Source organism: Takifugu flavidus, chromosome 1 (genome assembly GCF_003711565.1).
Source record: "Takifugu flavidus isolate HTHZ2018 chromosome 1, ASM371156v2, whole genome shotgun sequence".
Taxonomy (NCBI): domain Eukaryota; kingdom Metazoa; phylum Chordata; class Actinopteri; order Tetraodontiformes; family Tetraodontidae; genus Takifugu; species Takifugu flavidus.
The window spans coordinates 25577615-25596608 of NC_079520.1; the positions used below are offsets into that span (position 1 = coordinate 25577615).

The 18994-nt window shown below is 51.8% G+C and overlaps 2 protein-coding genes across 2 annotated transcripts; one reads left to right on the forward strand and one right to left on the reverse strand.

Moving 5' to 3' along the window:
* The first annotated feature begins 2098 nt into the window (after positions 1-2098).
* Positions 2099-3111, forward strand: atoh1c (atonal bHLH transcription factor 1c). The gene has a single exon (XM_057037462.1). The coding sequence runs from the start codon at positions 2143-2145 to the stop codon at positions 2746-2748; it is 606 nt and encodes a 201-aa protein (XP_056893442.1). The 5' UTR covers positions 2099-2142; the 3' UTR covers positions 2749-3111.
* Positions 2952-18125, reverse strand: waplb (WAPL cohesin release factor b). Its single transcript, XM_057037450.1, has 20 exons — positions 17803-18125; positions 16572-17050; positions 15726-16437; positions 14893-15251; positions 14687-14814; positions 12867-12962; positions 12599-12769; positions 11078-11214; positions 10858-10969; positions 10461-10706; positions 10114-10225; positions 9935-10032; positions 9656-9732; positions 6809-6945; positions 6602-6717; positions 6015-6188; positions 5296-5515; positions 5125-5213; positions 4755-4850; positions 2952-4622 (listed from the first exon to the last, which is right to left on the reverse strand). Exons 2-20 carry the CDS (start codon positions 17026-17028, stop codon positions 4557-4559), a joined length of 3603 nt encoding a protein of 1200 aa, XP_056893430.1. The 5' UTR covers positions 17029-17050; positions 17803-18125; the 3' UTR covers positions 2952-4556.
* Positions 18126-18994: the final 869 nt, after the last annotated feature.

The following is an 18994-nucleotide window of genomic DNA, read 5'->3' on the forward strand; positions in this document are numbered from 1 at the left end:
TGTATGTGTGTGTGTGTGTGTGTGTGTGTGTGTGTGTGTGTGTGTGTGTGTGTGTGCATCAATACTAGATCACAACTTCAAAGAGCTTTTGGAGTCCAACCACGGCGAGCCGACCGTCTGTGCGTGGGCGTCTGTCACCTGTAGTTCTTCTTCTGCTCTTCCAGCATGTCGAATCAGTGACACAGATCGAGCTCTCTGATTGGTGGTCAGCTCGGCGAACGGGAGACTTTGTTGTCTTTTTGTCCACACGCTGGTCCCCATCGATCACAGGTCACCCCAACAAGGTCCCAACATGGACGCAACTCTTTGATCTTTTGAAGTTATCGGACCAGACGATGGTTTCAAGTATTTGATGTGATTTTTTTATTTTTTTTACTTTAATTCATGCGGAACTGGGGAGAAAACAGAACTTTACCAGCTGGTTTCAGAATTTAATCTTGTTTCTGAGTAAACGTGGTTGGATTTAACCCACCATCAAGCGCCCCATCTTCCTGTCCGGGCGTGGTCATGTGACCTGCTCACCGCACCTGCTTTTAAGACTCTGATTGCGGTTGAGGACTGATCGGCAGGTCAAAGGTCAGCGTGATCTGAGGCCTCAACGAGCCGTTTCATTGGGTTCAACAAGGCGGAGCTTGTTAACAAACGGAGGCCACGGCTGCTGGTTCCACCGCCCCTGCCCTGCCCTTCAGCAAACCCCCACCAACCAAACCTTTTTGCCTAAATCTACATTTGCAGGAAGGACAGATCCTCTGCCGGGTGGACGGCGGTGGGTTTGATCCGCGACCCGTGTCCATCCGCTGGCTGCAATGAGCCGTTTCATTGGGTTTAATAACGCGAGCGTGCCAACAACTGTCATCAGAGGCGTGAAGCCAACCCTCCCCACGCGCTCCAGATTGGAAAGAAGAAAAGAAACCAGTCCTGCGGTTCGGGACACTTGGGGGGGTCCTCCTGACCATAAGGACACCATTATGCTCCCGTGCCACGCTGGGACGATTGTAAAGGCCCGGCCCAGTTGGAGAACTGGCACACGGTGGTCCGGACACACTGTTAAATCCCATCAAGGTCAGTCCAGAGGATACGGGGCCACCGGCTTCTGTCAGTCACCATCAGGCTTCTCCCTCAGGGAGCCGCAACCTTGTTGATGCAGACAAAAACTCCAGACAACAAAATATCACAACAACGTTACAACCTGTAGCGGACAGGAGAGGGAGCGGTAAGATGGTTTCCAAGGCAACGCCTTCAAATGGCGGACCTAAAGCAAGAGGCATCACGCTAAACCACAGACAAGGAACCTGGGCAATCATAATCTGATTAAAGTATTCTGATCAGTTCTTCCACACGTCTATTGTGTTGCCGTTTCGGGTTCACGGAACCACTTTAATCCCAAACCACATTTGCTCCGGCGGCTAATTTCACCACCAAATACGAACCGGTGATGAGGAAAAGATCAGAATTTATTCAGGTTTTTGGGTTTCGTGGGTTTCTGCAGGCGCATTTCGACCCTCCGATCCTTCACACAAACACCACACGCACAACAACTGTCACAAATACAAACAACCACTTATTTTGGCACCTAGGATGACTGATTTTTAATTCTTGCAGCCTGGCCCGTGTGAATAATTCGCACCAGTGGTTCAGAAGCGCTGTTATTTTTACTTGTCGCGCTGCCACCTGCTGTGTTTAACTACAATTCAAGCTAATAATTATGTCCCGATTTATTTTTCCACTCTAAATTTTATTTTAGAAACCAACATCAGCTCCAAGTGTAAATATCAAAACATTTATATTTTGGAAATATGAAAGAGAAAAAGAAAAGAAAACCCTTAAAATATGATCCGACACAAAGTGGGGAAAATAATGGAACTGAAAAGGAATGTTTTAAACGTGCGTTCCCTCCTCCTCCCTCCGCCTCATTGTATCGGACTCATTCAGATGCTTCTAATCCTCTTTTGATGAACTTGGTTAATGGACCTCCAGCGGCTCTGTTCATTAAGCAGCACACGACCCTCCCCACGCCCACCGAGAACGCGCAGCGCATCCCCGCGGCTGCCACCTTCATAAATTGGCCCTTGAAAGTGAAGAAAGTTAATTTTCTCGGTGAACCGACCCTTTCTCGTCTTTGGAGAACTTTGGAGAACAGTCATGCCCCCGAGCAGGAGCCTGCTTGCGCCCTATATCTCGGTGGACCGGGAGGGAGGAGCCGGCCCCGTGGCCCCGGTGGTTCTCCACGCCGACATCCACGCCCTGCTTCAGGGGAGCCGTGCAGAGGAGCGGCAGGAGCCGTCGCGCATCAGACGTGGCTGCGCCCACCAGGACCCCCCGTGCGCCATCGTGGAGCTCCGACTGGGCCCCCCCAGCGACGCGCTGCACCTCCAGCCGGATAAGTGCGCTCTGGAGCGGGCGCAGAGACGGCGCCGCCTCGCTGCCAACGCGCGGGAGAGGAAGAGGATGCTCGGCCTCAACATCGCCTTCGACCGGCTCCGGAGCGTCATCCCGAACCTGGAGAGTGACAAGAAGCTGTCCAAGTCCGAGACGCTGCAGATGGCGCAGATTTACATCGCAACGCTCAGCGAGCTGCTGCAGGAGGGCCCCTGCGGTTTGGCGGCTCACCCCCGGGCAGCGCGGCCCTCGGGGGGCCCCGCGTCCTCACAGGGCTCCACAATTGTGACGGAGAAGGACGCAGTGATGGAGGAGCAGCAGAGGAGTTACAGCGAGGACATGTGGCAGAGGACAAGTGGGACAAAGTGATCCAAAGCCGAGCTGCAAAGACTTTTTCCTACAAAAACTGCATTTTTATTTTAAATGTCGGAAAGTTCCAACATCGATGTATTTGTTTAAAATGTAAACCAGCTTTGTCCCACCAGGCCAGAACCTGCCATCTTTAACGTCGAGAATGTAGCAAATCTAAAACTGAAAACTAACCCGAGACTCAGAGGAACGCCACGACAGTGTACTGAAAGTAGCAACTTTTATTATTTTAAAATTATGTACAGATAAGCAAAGACCTCGGTCTGCACATTGGTACAAAGATTGAGTTTTCCTGCAGTTGGCTCCGTCTGTCTGTCCAAAACAACAACACAACCAAGAGAACAGCCTTTAGAAAAAGAAAAATAGAGTCAGATTTTTAAAAGTAGCGTCGACTGACTGGCTAGATTTAAACTGAAGCCCCGGACCCCCCCCCCCCCCCAAACCCACCCTGAACATCACCCAAGTCTCCTGCACAAGGAAAACGATCTATGTACACCAACTATGTACAAAAAGCTCTTCATTCATTCATACAGACATCAATAAAGCTCTTGTAAACTTAAAAAAAGGAGTGACGGTTAAGAGTGAGTGTGTTTGAGTGTGTGTGTGTGTGTGTGTGATGACAGGACACGTTGATAACATGGTTCTGAACATGCTAAACGTTAACACTGAGACTGAAGACCTCCAGTTTTCAACAGACAAAATGAACAAAGTTTTTTTTTTTTAAACAACAGCTTCAGTAGAACTAAAATCCGATGGAAATTCTGGGGGTTCCGGCGGCGGAGACCTGGTTTTTAAAACAGGAAGAATTTCAACGACGCCATCTTTAACCTCACGAAAGACGAGAACCTCATTTGAATTGATTCAAAAAAAAAGAAACAAAATGTTAAGAAACGCCTGTTGTTTCAACCTCCAACAGCTAGGTGGCAGTGTTACAACCTCATTTGAATTTATTTTTTTGACTTGTACAAAATAAATAACCTTGAGTGACTGTTCAAAGGAGCATTTCCTGTCAGAATCTGAGCAGTAAAAGTTCTACATGGGGTCTGAGTGGGAGTGTGACGCCGTTTGTGAGCGTGGACCTCACCCCAGGGGTGCTAATCGAAGAGTCTGAGAGGCGAGGACCCCGTGTGGGTGAGAAATTGAAAGGACCTGAAGGGTGACAGCGTCTGGTTCAGAGGGCTGGACGCTCACAAAGCTTTGATGTCCAATTACTTCAATTCTTTGGGAGAAAGAAAATAATTGGTTTGTAGAAACTCTGTTCGCGTTCCAGTGGCCTCGAAGGTCGAGAGCGCTCGGCATTCTGGGAAAAGCAGCTGCTCTAGTGATAATTCAGAGTCGGGATGGTCGGCTCCGGGCGGAGGGGGAAGAAAATCAAAACCCCTGAGTCCAACGGGAAAACGGAACCATTTTTTAAATTCCACAAAGCGTCGCCTCGCCCTGATAAAAGGAAGAAAAAAAAACCCCAACGCATTGGCGGGTGAATTGCTTTAGTTGTTATGGCGATTATCAGCCCCGGCAACCGAATGCAGCCGGACTCACACAGGGACCAGAGAGCGAGTGGGCGGAAAACAGGAAAACGAACAGTAACGACAACTTTGTCCTAGAAAACCTTTTTTTCTCGAAATGAAGTGGAATTGAGCCGGACAGCCGGCGTGATGTACCGCGTTAATTCTTACAATAGACCGACGTTTCCATGGGAAAAACATAAAAGAAGACGTGCACGTCAAACTAGACGATGACAGGGACGATGGTCATGCTTAAGGGTGTGTGTGTGTGTGTGTGTGAGAACAGATAAAAGAGAAGCTTTTCTAGCAGTGCTCCAGATAGTCGATGATCCGGGAGACAGATTTCTGTCCCGCGGTGCCGATGTCACACTGTAGGGGGGGGGGGGGACACAGAGGGAGGGGTGATTAGAAACAAAGAACAAGCCCACCATCTCTACCTCTAATTGGTGGGGAAACGTGATTCTCCACAGAGGAGAAGCTGCGTCTGCCGGCCCGACTCACCGTGAGGTTCATGAAGTTGAGGAACTTTTTCAGCATTTCTGTCATGATGGAGAAGTCTCCCTTTGGCAGGTTCTCCCTCACAGTAGTCACATTCATCTGGTGGACAAACAGGCGTGGTCAGAGGGGACCGTTCTGACCCCAGACTGCTTCTACCAGACGTGCTCAGATGTGCTGAGAACATCCCGGTGCAGACGAGTGTTTGGAGATGCCGCTGATGCTAAACCCACGCCACAATCCAAGGGTTTTTTTAACACCCGAGCTGCACTTTTAAATTCTCTCTAGAGTTCTCCAGCTTTCTTTTATGTGGCAAATCAAACAGTGACACTCCTACACCTGTATCTGTGTGTGTGTGTGTGTGTGTGTGTCTCACCGGGCTCCCCTGGCACAGGCAGCCCAGCAGCAGTGCCGTGTACGAGGCCACGATGCTGTCCTCCATGTGCTTCCCTGCGTGCTGCAGAGCTGCAAACAGGAAGTGACACGTTGAGATTTCACGTCTTTGATCCACAAAGCTTCCTCGCGCCTCGCGCGCAGATCCCCGCACCTTTGTTGAGATCCAGCTCCTCGTCCTCCTCCTCCTTCTCCTTCTTCTTGCCGTCGTCTTTGCCAGAGTCGTTATTGTTGTCCTTGGCAACCCACTGGATCTCCCCGCCCGTCTCCTGCCACTCGCCGCTTTGGTCCAGCGCCGGCTTTGGCGCTTCTTTGATGAGGTCATCCGTCTGTGCCTCCGCCAGGATGGCAGCCTGTTCGCGCTGAAGGAACAGCTAGACGACAAACAGAATATGAATATTTGATCTCTCAGATCTGGAGCTGAAGGATCAGCGGGACGTCGTTTCAAACAACGACGACTACATTTAATATTCCTCATCGCTAAAGCCGATATCAAGGGGACCTAATGCGGCGTTAACGGTCAAAAAAACACTGGAAATGTTGTTCTAAATGTGACTGGAATGCTTAAAAGCGGATAGCAGCAAAACAATTCCGCCTTTGAACAAGTCCAGTGTTGATTTATTCCGCCGGAGCGCTGCATAAAAACAGCAGCATAATCTGATTATATGAGATGATTCCTATTAAATGTGGCTTTAGTGGCGCAAACAGGAAACTGAGCTGCGGCGGCGGCGTGAGAGGAATCCCAAACTCTGGGAATAATGTAGCTATTCCTTCAGTCGGAAATTGAAATATACTCGGCTCAAAATATTCCTAAGGCTGCGCTGGCTGCATGAATTATTGATGATCCACAGCGGTAACCACACACACACTCACCTGTACGAGCGCAGCGATGGCACTGAGCGGGCCGGAGCTGCTGAGGTCTGGGTGCTGAGGGCTCAACAAGACGGTGGAGTTAAAGGGACCCTGACCTCCCTCCATCTCCGTCTCCATCAAACAATACTTGTTCCTGGCACTGTACTCCACCAGGTTAATCAGCAGGCCCAGACCCTGCACACACACACACACACACACACACGGTCAGTAGATCACATAGAGATGGTTCAGACTCTCACCAGCAGCGAACTACTGCATCATTCATTCACTGGTGCTGGTTTGTTAGCAGCTGCGTCTGCTGTCGAACGCTCTGCTAGCATCAGCCTGATTTACTCGAGTAGTTCCAACAGGGTGGATCAGTTGTTTCCAGAATAAAGTGGCAGAGGACTCATCTTTAATTGGCTTAATTGGAATAAAAGGTTGTGCAGTGTACTGACAGGATTTCCCCACACACTCCATTGTCACTCCCGTCCTCTTTTCCTATAAGATTTTACCTGAGTGAGAGGCTGCTCATTAATAGTCTGGATGCTTCGCTGGACTTTTGGATAGCGTCTGCTTATGTGTGAGAGAGCGAGCGAGAAACTCACCAGTACTCTGATGTCGAACCGTCGCTCCTGTGGAAAAAGCTGAGGGACTTTGAGAACACAGTTCAGAGCCGTCATTATCAAGTCCTCTTGTTCTCCCGTCTTTGTGCTGCCCCACTCTGCACACACACAGGGGGACATACTGGGATCAAACTCTCTGTTTGTGTGTGTGTGGTGTGTGCATGTGCGTGTGTGTCCACGTGTACTAACCGTTGTCGTGCGTCAGGTTGAGCAGGACTCCGATGACGGCCTTCATGCAGTCCTCCACCGCCTTCCCCACCGCGGTGCAGTCGGAGTTCAGCTCCCTGCTGTAGCGCTGGATCATCTGCTCACACCTGTTCAGCGCTCTGACGGGGAGGAAGTGACAGTACGGATGAGACCACATGCAGAGGAAACAGCGGATCAAGAGGAACCAGGAACTGGCACCGCTAAACGGGCCATAGGATCGTCACACAGTTCTGTGTGTTCAAATGAATCCCAGAACCAGATAGAGTTAAAAAAAAAGTTTCATCAAGAGAGAAAAAAAGATGATTCTGCTCATCCAGATGTCGACACTCCTCTTTCCTTTTCTACTCCATCATATAACAGAGCAGCATTCAGACAGAGACGAGTTTAACACACACACACACACACGCACGCACACACACACACACACACGACGGGTGAAGCGGGTCAGCCGCCTGATGTACATAACAAGATTAAGTCTATGAACAGAAACCAGAGTCTGAATATCAGGATGGACTGAGAGGAAGGAAATCAAAGAGGAAAGAGAGAAAAAAGGAGCGACGATGTTCCATTAAACTAGGCCCACTGGGAGCAGCAGGAAGGGACAAAATCAGAGTTAAAAAAGCAGAGATAATTATAACGCTAGATGACTTTCATTTTAGAGAGGAGTGAGAGGGAGGAGGGGAGGGGGAGGGAGGAGAGGAGGAGAGGAAGGGAGGAGAGGCAGAGGAGAGACGGAGGAGGAGGAGAGGAGGGAGGATAGAGGAAGGGAGAAGAGAAAGAGAGGAGAGAGGAGGAGGGGAGAGGAGGAGAGGAGAGGAAGGGAGAAAGAGAGGAGGAGGGTCGAGGAGGAGGGCGAGAGGAGGAAGGGGGAGGAGGGAGAGGAGAGAGAAGGAGAAGGAGAGGAGGAGAGGAGAGGAGGGGGAGGAGGAGGAGAGGAAGGGAGAAAGAGAGGAGGGGAGAGGAGAGAGAGGAAGGGAGGAAGAGAGGAGGAGGGGAGAGGAGGGAGGAGGAGAGGAAGGGAGAAAGAGAGGAGGAGGGGAGAGGAGGAAGGGAGGAGGAGGGGACGAGAGAGAAGGAGAGGAGGGGAGGAGGAGGAGGAGGAGAGGAGAGGAAGGGGAAAGAGAGGAGGAGGGGAGGGGAGAGGAGAAGAGAGAGGAGGAGGGGAGGAAGGGGGAGGAGGGGAGAGAAGGAGAGGAAGAGAGGAGGAGGGGAGGAAGAAGAGAGGAGGGGGGAGAGAGAGGAGGGGAGGAGGAGAGGAGGAGAGAAGAGGGAGAAGAAGAGAGGAGGAGGGAGAGGAAGAAGAGAGGAGGGGGAGGAGAGGAGAGGAAGGGAGAAAGAGAGGAGGAGGGGGGGAGGAGGGGAGAGGAAGAAGAGGAGGGGGAGAGGAGGAGGGAAGGAAGAGAGAGGAGGGGAGAGAGGAGAGGAGAAGGGGAGAAAGAGAGGAGGGGAGAGAAGGAGGGAAGAGAGGAGGAGAAGGGGAGGAAGAGAGGAGGAGGGGAGAGAAGGAGAGGAAGAAGAGAGAGGAGGAGAGGAGGAAGAGAGGAGGAGGGGAGAAAGAGAGAGGGAGGGGAGGAGGAGAGAAGGAGAGGAGAAGAGAGGAGGAGGGGAGGAAGAGAGGAGAAGGGGAGGAAGAGAGGAGAGGGAGGAGGGGAGAAAGGAGAGGAGGAAGAGAGAGGAGGGAAGGAAGAGAGGAGGAGGGGAGGAAGATGGGGGGAGAGGAAGAGAGGATGGGGAACTGGGGAAGTAAGAGGAGAGGAGAAAAAGAAAGCACCAAAGTGTGTGTGTGTGTGTGTGTGTGTGTGTGTGGGGACATTATTAAATCAGCCTGCAGGCAGCTGAAACAGGCAGAGTTACATTTGTGTTGAAGCTACGAAGCCAACAGAGAAATGAAGACTGATTTTTAGAAATGAGAGAAAAAGAAAAAGCAGCAGAGTGTTTAGTGACGACCAGAGCCCTGCTGTGAGCGCCCGTGTGCGTGCACGTGTGCGTGCGTGCGTGTGTGTGTGTGTTAAGGTGACAGTCTCTGTCTGCTTCACCCTGAGGTTTGGAGGGTTAATCGAGTTAACAGGGAGGACAGCTGAACGTTCAGACCGACGTCTGTGTCGCTCAACTCAACAACGACTCTTTGTTGACCCACTTAGTCTTCATCATCATCTTCGCCACCCACCCCTGCAGACCTTCAGCTGGGGGGTGAAGCTCCGGTCACGCGGAGGGCGAAGCCGCAGAAGAAGAAAACAGAACGTCAGAAAGGAGAACCTCCCGTCTTCTGACTGACCACAGAAATGTTCGAGCTTTCTGTAAAAGCACCAGTTCCAGCACTAAACTGGTGACCTTTCCAGCACGGGCAAACAAATTAAAATCCCTTTACTTCGGATCGAAAAGGAAAAGCAGCAGGAAAAGTGAAAAATGCGGAGAAAACCAGCGGAATGAAGTCGGCAAGTCTGAAACGTCCCCACAGAGGTCCGACTGTCAATAAGAAAAGCACAGGTCACCAGTTCATGGTTCCTAAAAGATTTCCAAGAGAACCAGGTTTTCACAGCCGTCCGTCCGTCCTCCGACGCGCCGCTGGAGGGCCGGGGTCAAAGGTCATCTCTCAAGGACATGACGGACAGGTCACAACCAGGAAACTGGATGTCAAAACCCCAATAATGAGTCACAAAATCAGACGTACAGACCCAGGCTGACACACACACGCACGCGGGCACACACACGACTCCTGTCGCCATCTGTCCTCAGACAGATTTAGGACTGTTTCTGTGATCATGGAACAGCTGAAGCGCCATCGTGTGTGTGTGTGTGTGTGTGTGTGGTGTGTGTGTGTTTTCTTACTTTGCAGAGGACACAATGAGAGAGGAGTCCTTATAAGCGATCAGGTAGCCCTGGTTCTCAGAGTTGTGGACTGTGACCTGTAAGAGAGTTTGCCCCGATTAGAACTAGACCTCAAGCAGGTTTAGTCGGTGCTGTGTTCTGTTCTGCCCCCCCCCATCCCCACACACTCAGCAGCTGATATTTCTAAAAAACCAAAGTGCACTTGCACGACAGCAGCCTGAGGAAGACCTGCTGTGGCTGCTACAGAGCAAAGATCTTCCCAATTGCCGCCACACTTACACTCTCCAGCACCCGTAAACACCTCTCAGCTCCCCACAGAGACGACACCAGCTTCTCTTTGTCCACCTCCTGGCTCAAGTTATCGACACACTCCTTCACTGCGGAGACATGAAGACAGAGGTTCAGGAACCGGAACCCGCCGCTGGCTCCCGGCCCGAGCGCATCAGGGGAGGGCTAACCTTTGTCCACGATGTGGTCCAGTCCTCCCAGTAGCCGGAGCTCCTCTTTGAACCAGTCTCCCGCTCGCTTTGAGGTCAGCGACAGTAACGTTTCCATGGCTAAATGACCCGTCTGCGCGAATCAAGAAGGGACGAAACAAAAAAAGTGGTATCAGGTGTGATGAGCAGCTCGGACTTCGACCGGGTTGTGGGCGGTTTGAGGAGAAATCATCCTCCCACCCAGATTCAAGACGCTCAAAATAAACGGACGCAGGCGGGCGGCCTCATCCGGCGTCTTTCCGCCACCACGCAGATGTAAAACGAGCAAAAATCCCACAGAACCAAACTCTCCCGTCTTGGCTCCGTACCGTTATGTTCTCCAGGTCCAGGTGCTTGTTGTGCACGGTGTCGCACAGCTTCCGGATCTTCTCCTTCATTTTGGCGATTTCCCTGGCGCTGAACTGAAGGTTGCACTCTACGCTGGCCACGCCCCCGCGATCCTGGTCCAGCTCCAGCAGCCGGATCATAAGGTCGAGGCAAGACCGGTCCAGGTCCATGTTCAGGCGGTCTCGACTGAGAATGTACATGAGCGACGCCGTGCACAGAGCCAGGTTCTGTTGGGGCAAACACAAATCTGACGTCGTCACGGTGACACAGAACACAGGGTTTAAAGAATAAAAAGGTCCAGATCAAAGCGAAGATTTAGACATCAACACACTCTGAACACGGTTCTTCTGATCTGAACCGATCAAACTGGGTCGTTACCGGGTGCTGCGGCGCGTCGTTGAGCGTTTTGAAGACCTGAGCCACCTTTCCTCTGGCCCGGAGATGCATCCTGAAGCCGGGCATGGCACAGCGAGTGGCCAGGCTGATCACGCTGGAACACACACACACACACACACACACACACACACAAATGAGCACAACACGACAACATGAACACGGTGTTGGAGCAACCAGGAAGGGTGGGGGCGGGGATTCTCACCTAAGGCAACGTGTGTTGAGAGGTTGTCCACATTTCAAGCCGGTATTGAGATACTCAAAGTCGTCAGTGAACTCCTGGTTCTCTCCAAACTCCACCACGTCGTTGAAGTGCTTCACGTGCTGGACGACCGTATACAGCTGGAAAACACCAGTCGACACGTTCATGATGCGTTCGTTAGCATTCTTATTCAATTCAATTCAATCTTTATTTATATGGCACTATTCATACACTGGGTAGCACGAAGTGCCTCACAAAGGATAAAAACAACAAAGAGAAACAAGAGAATCAAGAAAAAGGACACACACACACGCATACACACACACCCAGACACACAAACAAGCTGAGACATGGCTGGGCACCGAGACCTGAGGCGAAGGCGACGACACCTTTGGGGGCCCACCAGGCTGAGGGAGGTGACGGTCCGTGGCCACAGGTGGTACCGCCACAAAGACCAGCCCGACCCGGACAGAGCGGAGGCTCCACACCAAGGCACAGAGCCCCCTAACCACCCAGGCCAGAGTCGACAATGGGACAGCACCCCCAGCGGTAGACCGGAAACATCTCCCAGCCTGGCAGGCCCCCCCCTTGAGGAAACACCGGAGCTAAAAACTGAAGGACTAAAACAATAAATGGGATAAAAGGTGTAAAAGCTAAAAACTGAAAAACTAAGAACTGAGGGAGTAAAACAGTAAAAGTATCAAGTAAAATAGGGATAAGACATAAGAACACAAAAGAAATTAATAATAATCAAAAAATCAATTAAAGGCCTGATTAAAAAGGTGTGTCTTGAGCCTCTTTTTAAAAATCTCAACAGTCTCTGCGGCCCTGAGGTTCTCCGGCTGTTCCACAGTCGGGGCCCATAATAACTGAAGGCCGCTTCCCCGTGCGTTTTAGAGCTTACATGTGGAATGGTTAAAAGGCCGGTGCCGGAGGACCTCAGAGTCCGCGAGGGTTGATAGAATAAAAGCAGGTCGGATAAATAAGTGGGGCCAAGACCATTAAGACATTTAAAAACGAATAAAACAACCTTAAAATCGATCCTGAAACGCACGGGTAGCCAACGCAGCGATTCTAAAACCGGTGTGATGTGCTCCCGCCCTATTGCCCGTACAAACCAAAGAGAACAAAACTGGTGCCCTTGCTAAGACTAACTGACAATAGCCGTCTTTACACGCGCAAACCCAGTCCCAGTCCTCGAGGGCCAGAATCCAGCTGGCGTTTCTATCCCACTGAATGCATTTTCAGCCCGGTAGGACAGAAAACCCGGCTGGGCTGCAGCCCTCGAGAACTGGGTGTGGACGAGCCCGCATGGCCTAGAGGGTTTGAACGTTTGCCAAGCTTTAGCGAGAAAGCCGCCAAGGTGGCAAGCAGTGCCCCGAGGCAGGGCAGACAGGTTTGGAGTCACGAACAGGACGCGGGTGCGCGTGGACACGGTTCAGCATAAACCATGGCTAAATATAACAAAGCCTTAAAAAAGTCGGGAATTCTCTGTCGAAGCGCCTCTACGCAAGTGTGAAGTACCTCTTTATGTTCTTTACGACATTTCAGTGCAGTGACCTCATCCTGGTAGAGATCGGTCGGGACTGTGACACATTTGGTGACCTTGGGAGGAGGGGGAGGAGCCTTAAACACGCCGTCGTCCTTCTGGGCGTCTGAAGATTCCTTGCTGGATCCTCCTGCTGAGAGCGCTTCCTGGAACAGTGAGAGGAGAGTCACTTCTGCTCCGCTCTGGGACACATTTACCTACAGCCCCTTAACAGAGTGTGTGTGTGTATGTGTGTGTTCTTACAGTTGCCACCTGCGGGCGTGAAAAGTGCGGTGGCGGGGGCTCGTCTTCGCTGTCCAGCGTCCAGTGCCTGGCGTTGTAAACGGCTTTGGTGGGAGACTGGATCAGAAACACAGGCAGGGGGAAGACATGAGTGACAGAAGACGCAGAGTTACAACACAGCTGCAGGTCTTCACACATTTTAGCGTCGTTCCCTATCAGCAGCCTGAATACGAGGGAGGGGGGCGGCGGGGGGGGGGGACGGATGAGTCTCCCAGCGCTGATCAAACAGCGGGAGACAGACATGGACTTGACGGACGCACGGCCACGCCGCCATCAGCCTTTTAACTTTGGCTCCTGTCCTCTGGGTTCTTATGCCAAACCTGTGGTTGGTGGTTGCCCAGGCATTCATGGTAGAAGACAAAGAGGAAGGCAGGACAAAAGGGGGGGGGGGGGGATTGGCTGTAGAGTGGAGGGAGGTGTGTGTGTGTGTGGGGGGGGGGGTTACACCACAGGGCTGATAAGCAAAGACAAAAGAGGAGTGGGAATGAGCTTTAAAACATCAAAACAGCAAATTAAAGCCTATTACAATATTCTGAATGACACGGAGGGAGGCCAGCCCCGCCCACCCGCCGCTGAGCAGCATGGGAGGGATGAGGAGGAGGATGAAGGTGGGCGCGTGTGGTCATTTGGCTGCTGGGAGGGGAGCAAAAACCAAAAGGGGCTGCTCTCTGTCACGGGGAGCCTCAAACCGAGCGAAGGCCTCACCGACGACAGCCCCGTGCGTCGCCGCGGCGACGCCACCCTGCACCGGTTGACATCATCTCGCCGCTCCGACGTGCGTCCTCCGTCCAAAACATTAGAGCGTCGGCTCGTTTGCTAGGATGACAGGTCCATCCAGGTAGAAACCCCCCACCCACCAGTCAGTGTTGGGAGGATAAAACCATGTTCCGCTCCATTTAAATCCAGAACTCCCCCCCCCCGCCCGAGGAGAGTCGATGGAAATCAGAACTGCCGCTCCTATAAAAAGTTTGGGAAAATAACGGCAGCACTGTCTCCTAAATATGGATGAGTCAGTCTCCATCTCTGTGCCGCCGTTATATTAACATCTAATATCTCTGAAGAGCGCCCAGAAGCCCCCCAGCTCAGCGAAACCTCGCCGTACTGGGGGGAGAATTCCGATAATTTCTCAATCAACGGCCCATCTCGGAAGGTTAAAGCCTCTATAACGAGCTCAACTCGGCTTTGCTCAGCGGAAACGAAGCGAACTGGGAGAAGTACGTCGAGATTAAAGCACGGGCAGCGGCTGGCGAGGGTGAAGAGGCGACGGGGGGGTGGATCTTCACGTGAGCTGCAGATCCAGGCGCTAAAACGTGCACGGCGTCATGCTGCTGATCAATTCATCCATAATCTGAGGGTTAAACCCGAGTCAGACCCCCGGGCCCGCTCCCTCAACCAGCCATTTTAGAGCGGGAACCAGTCAGCCCAGTCTGGGAACTGGAAGCAACCTGGAGGACACTGAATAATTGAGATGTTCAAATCAACACAGATCCTTTTTATAATCCAACCATGATAAACAAGAGCTGACTCCTCTGCGCCTACGCCCCCCTCCCCCCCACACACACACACACACACCACACACACCACAGGCATTGGCGAGTCATATGGTGTGTAGGTGGAACAGGTCCCGTCCTGCTTTCACTGTCAGAACCTACTCGAGCGCCTCACACGTTTAGAAACCAGCGAATGAAGATGCAGCTTCTCGTTCGCACCTGTGAGGTCGTTAGCGGGACTTTGAACGATAGATAATCGAGGACGGGCCGATCCGACGGCCCGTGTCTGACCTTCTTGTGCGCGCTGAAGATCCTTCGGAATGTGTCGGGATTCTTCTCAGTGGGTTTGTCCTGAGGCGGCCTCCTGGGCACCCCGGCAACCACTCTGAGGCTGTCCTCCGAAAAGTCCAGGAAGTCCGCTGTGTGGAAGGAAAATCACATGAGTGTGTTCCCTGCCCGACCTCAGTAGTGTGTGTGTGTGTGTGGGGGGGGAGTACCTGCGCTGGTCTTGTGTTCCCGCCTCTCTGAGTTCTTCTTCTTCTCCTTTGCAAACGGTCTCTGTTGAATCTGCAGCTTCTCGAAGGGATCCGGAGGGTCGAGGTGCGGTTCGTCCTCCGCAGTCATCTCCGGGGTTGCCATGGCGACGGCTGCCTTCTTCTTCCTCCTCCGCTGTTGGGAGCCGCCGGTGTCGTCGTCCTCGCCGTCGCTGTCGCTCATGTCATCAAAGCCAAAGTACTTGATCTTGTAGCTGGACCCGCCCTCCGTGTGGTCGCCGCCGTTGTCGCCCTGCTGAGCATCCACGTCGTCGAACCCAAAGAGGTCCAGCTTGGTGTCCTTGGACTTGGCCGGCTTGAAGCTGTGAGGACGGATCAACGATCAGGTCGGCTTTCACAAAGCAAAACAGTTCTGGAAGTAGTTAAAATCCCGACAGACGCCAGCAAAAATAAGCAAAAATAAGCCAAAGCAAAGCTTCAAAGCTGCTTTTCGAGCCAGTCGCACCGTTTCTGGATCTTCAAACATTGTTCGTCGCTAACGGAAGTCAAATTAGAGGGAAACAACTTCCCTAATGGGTCAAATGTGGCAAATGAAGACTCAAATCTAACTGGGAAAATATTACAAAATATCGCCATGACAACGAAGAATGCTGCCCGCCTTCATCACCTGTGGCTTTAACATCCAAATTGGTTTTCAGGTAAGAGACCTGTTGAGCTTCCTGTACTGACACTCTTGGTTTGTCCCCAACGACACCATTACTGCCACCTAGTGGAGGGAGTTGGCATAGAACTCCGCGCCTCGCCAAAATTTAGAGGGAAACTTGCATCTACTCTACCTGCAGTTTTGTTCCGCCTTCTTCCGCTGCCACCCCGTCTCCACCAGCTCCGTGGTACCGCCGCTCGCCGCGCTGCTGCCACTAGGGGGCGTGGCGTCCGTGCTGAACTCCTCCACACCCCGCTCGTGGATGGTGACGTTACACCTGGACATGGACGATGGGTGCAGCACCGTATAGTCCCTTGTCCTCCCCCGCCCCCCTCCTCTGCCCGTCGACTTAATACTGCTGTCGGTCGTCACAATAACGGCGCCGGGGTCGCCAGAGTCCGAGGCCTTAACGGATCCTTGCTTATTTGGCCTCCTGTATGTCCGACAGTTCGAATTCCTCCCGAGCGACGCAGAGGATGACGACGAGGTCGTCTGAGAGTAGTCTGAGGTCTCCACGAGGAAGTCCGGCTCCAGGTCCTCGCTCTCGCCGGGACTCTCCAGCTGCGGCGGGGAGGGCGCCTTCTCACGGCGTTCACAGCCGACCATGGCGGCACCAGGAGGCGCCGAGGCCCAGGAGAGCGTCGGCGCCGGGTTCCGAGGTTCCTGGCTGGGCGAGGGAGGACGCAGGCCCATGATAACGTCCCAGGAGTCGTAGGAGGAGTCCGCCTTGGATCCGGTTTTCAGGGTAGTGGTCTGCGCCAGCGGCTTCTTATCGCTCTCCGAGGCGTTCTGGTACCAGGAGTAGCTGTGCTGGTTCTGGGACGAGGAGCTCTTTTGGGACTTCCCTGTGAACACAGATGGAGTGAGCAGAGACAATAAAGCTTCAGTTCCCTGGTGACTCTACTGGACCCGGATCGGTTCAGTTAATAATTCAACTGAACCGGGGCTCAGGTCCACCTCCACACGGGTGTGTTTTTACCTGTGCTGCTGTTCAGGAAGCTGCTCTGGTCCCTGTCGTTGAGCAGCCATGAGGGTCCTTTAGCCGGTACCGAGGCCGCGCATGTTCCCTGGAGGTTGGACCTGTTCCCTGTGCCCACACAAACATCGGGCCGTTCTGCCTGGGGGGGCTCCGCTGAGGCCGGTTTGGCGGGCGACGATTTGCTGCCGCTGCGAGACGACACCGGCTTCGACTCCTCGTCGCTGTCGAACCCAAACGGATCTTCTGGTCCGGCACCAGAAGTGCGAGGCCTTTTATTGCCCGCCAGGACCGAGTCGCTCTTGGGCGCCCCAACACGCTTGGAGCTCACCTTGGCCTTGTAGGTGGTGTCGCCCCATTTGGTACTGAGGGTGCCTCTCTTGGTGGCCAGAACCTCATCGAACTTGGACGTGCCCTCTCCTCCCTTGCGGCTGTAGGTTTTACCAAATCTTGATGTCATTGTTGCATCTGGGTCATATTCTCTAAGAGGAAACAGACAATTAGCACATCATTAAAGGCAAACGATGATGCGTTCATGAAACATTTACTACAGACTGTAACCACCAAATAAGCACTCAGACAGCAAAAAGCTCCGGAAAGCAGGAGTTTTAACCACAGGTGACATTCAGCCGTATACAGGCGGTTAGCTTGCTTTATGACCAACAAAATTCATTAAAGTCCGTTCAAAACACAACCTTGGCCGAGGTAAAGAGGAATATAAATGGTGTCGATTGTCTTCACTGATCGGTATAGATGCTAGTTTAGCTGAGATTTACGTCGAATTCTGGAGTGATGGTTTATCAAACTAAAGCATCACATAACGTCACAAAAACTCCCCTAATTTCGTACTTTTGTGCCAGCTGGTTTGACAAAACAAAGCTAGCATCACAACAAGCTAATGCAGCTAATTTTGAACTTAAGGAACATAGAGTGGCATCGATGTCAGATTTCAATGTAATGGCGATACACAGACGTGTCGTATACATATTTATAGATAAAACATCTTCGCCAGCAGTGGAATTCTGGTTGTTACTGGTTAAAATTGGATCCATTAGCATTAGCAACAACACCCAGAAAAGACGCGAACCGTCACTCCAGCAAACTGCTAGCATTCAAGCTAACAGCTAACAATAACTGTGATCTGACATCCTGTCGCGCCTCAGCCAAAAAAGTCCACATTTCTCGGCATGTTCAGAGAGAACAAACGCTGAATTGTGTGCGTGTCCCCACTTACTTGGTGAGCTAACGGGTCGATCCACATAAAACAGACTGCAGAACCGAAACGTTCCTGAAACTCGTAGAGAACCGGGCCTGCTTCCCTGATTCCAGCTGCCCTGCACAGTATAAACAAGGCCGATCGGCTGGTCGGAACAGCAAACTATGAGATCATAAGCGACTAGAGATACGTGCTGACACAGGCTTATAAGAAAACCAACGGTTTATAGTCCCATTAAACTAAATCGATTCATATAACTAGGAAAAATCGCACTCGATTGTTTCCTCCGGCTTGCGAAGAAGGCTTCCATCGGACTCCCCCGCTGCCAAGTTAACCGGAGATAGAATAACGTAGCCGGAAGTGAAGAACCTGGCCCTTCAAATTAAAAGTAAAAAGTAAACGGACGTAAAAAAACAAATTGAACACAAAATGACACAATGATCTTAAAAATACGAACAATACATGTTTTTCTAAATCGTGTCAACAAAACTTTTGAATGCGTCAGACGTATGGACTTTACACTTGTAATCAACAGATTGCGTCTTATTTTTACAGATCATGAGGAATACCTAATATGTAAATTTTTTCAATTTACTATAACGACTTCACGCCAGTGCTGCGTTTAAAATCGGCAACAGTCTCGGCTTCTGGTTTCACAGCGAGAGCAACCCGGTCCAGTTAAACCCAGAACAGATTTCCAGTTCTCATAAAAGTCTAAATGTGTTTGAAAAGTTTAGAATTATTGGACACCTTTATTGGAGCTCTTTTTCTATACAGAGGGGGTGGTGAGCGTCTCAGTAGGGGGCGATGCTGGACACTGATCTGATCTTCTACAGTCAAGATCCAAAGTTAGTGTCTATCAGGAAGTATTTCCTCATTCTGTTTGGCCTGAGCAGAATTACATAACATTTAACATTTTATTCCGGATGTCTCCATGTCATTTCCCTCTTGACCTTGTTGACACGCGTCCCCGTTGCAGCTGTCTGTCTCTGCGGATCAGTCCGGTGGCGGTGGCACAGGGTCACCTGTCTTCAGACCTGATTCTGAGGTGCTCCGGCGTGACACAGGCCCCACGCCAGCGTCCTCTCTTGTCCTACTGGACCATCAGTGTCTCCTTATTGTCCCAGTCAGGGACACATCAGAGTGTTCCACACTGGGGCTGCAGGAGCAGGTCTGGAAGAGCTTCCAGGCAGCTCACCGGGCATTCAGG

Coding starts and splice junctions, on each gene's coding strand:
- atoh1c (XM_057037462.1), top strand. CDS start 2,143: ATGCCCCCGAGCAGGAGCCTGCTTGCGCCCTATATCTCGGTGGACCGG.
- waplb (XM_057037450.1), bottom strand. CDS start 17,028: ATGACATCAAGATTTGGTAAAACCTACAGCCGCAAGGGAGGAGAGGGC. Junction 11,215..12,598: donor GTCGTAAAGAACATAAAGAG/GTACTTCACACT, acceptor GGTGTTTTCCAG/CTGTATACGGTCGTCCAGCA. Junction 4,851..5,124: donor GCCTGTGCCAGGGGAGCCCG/GTGAGACACACA, acceptor TTTGTCCACCAG/ATGAATGTGACTACTGTGAG.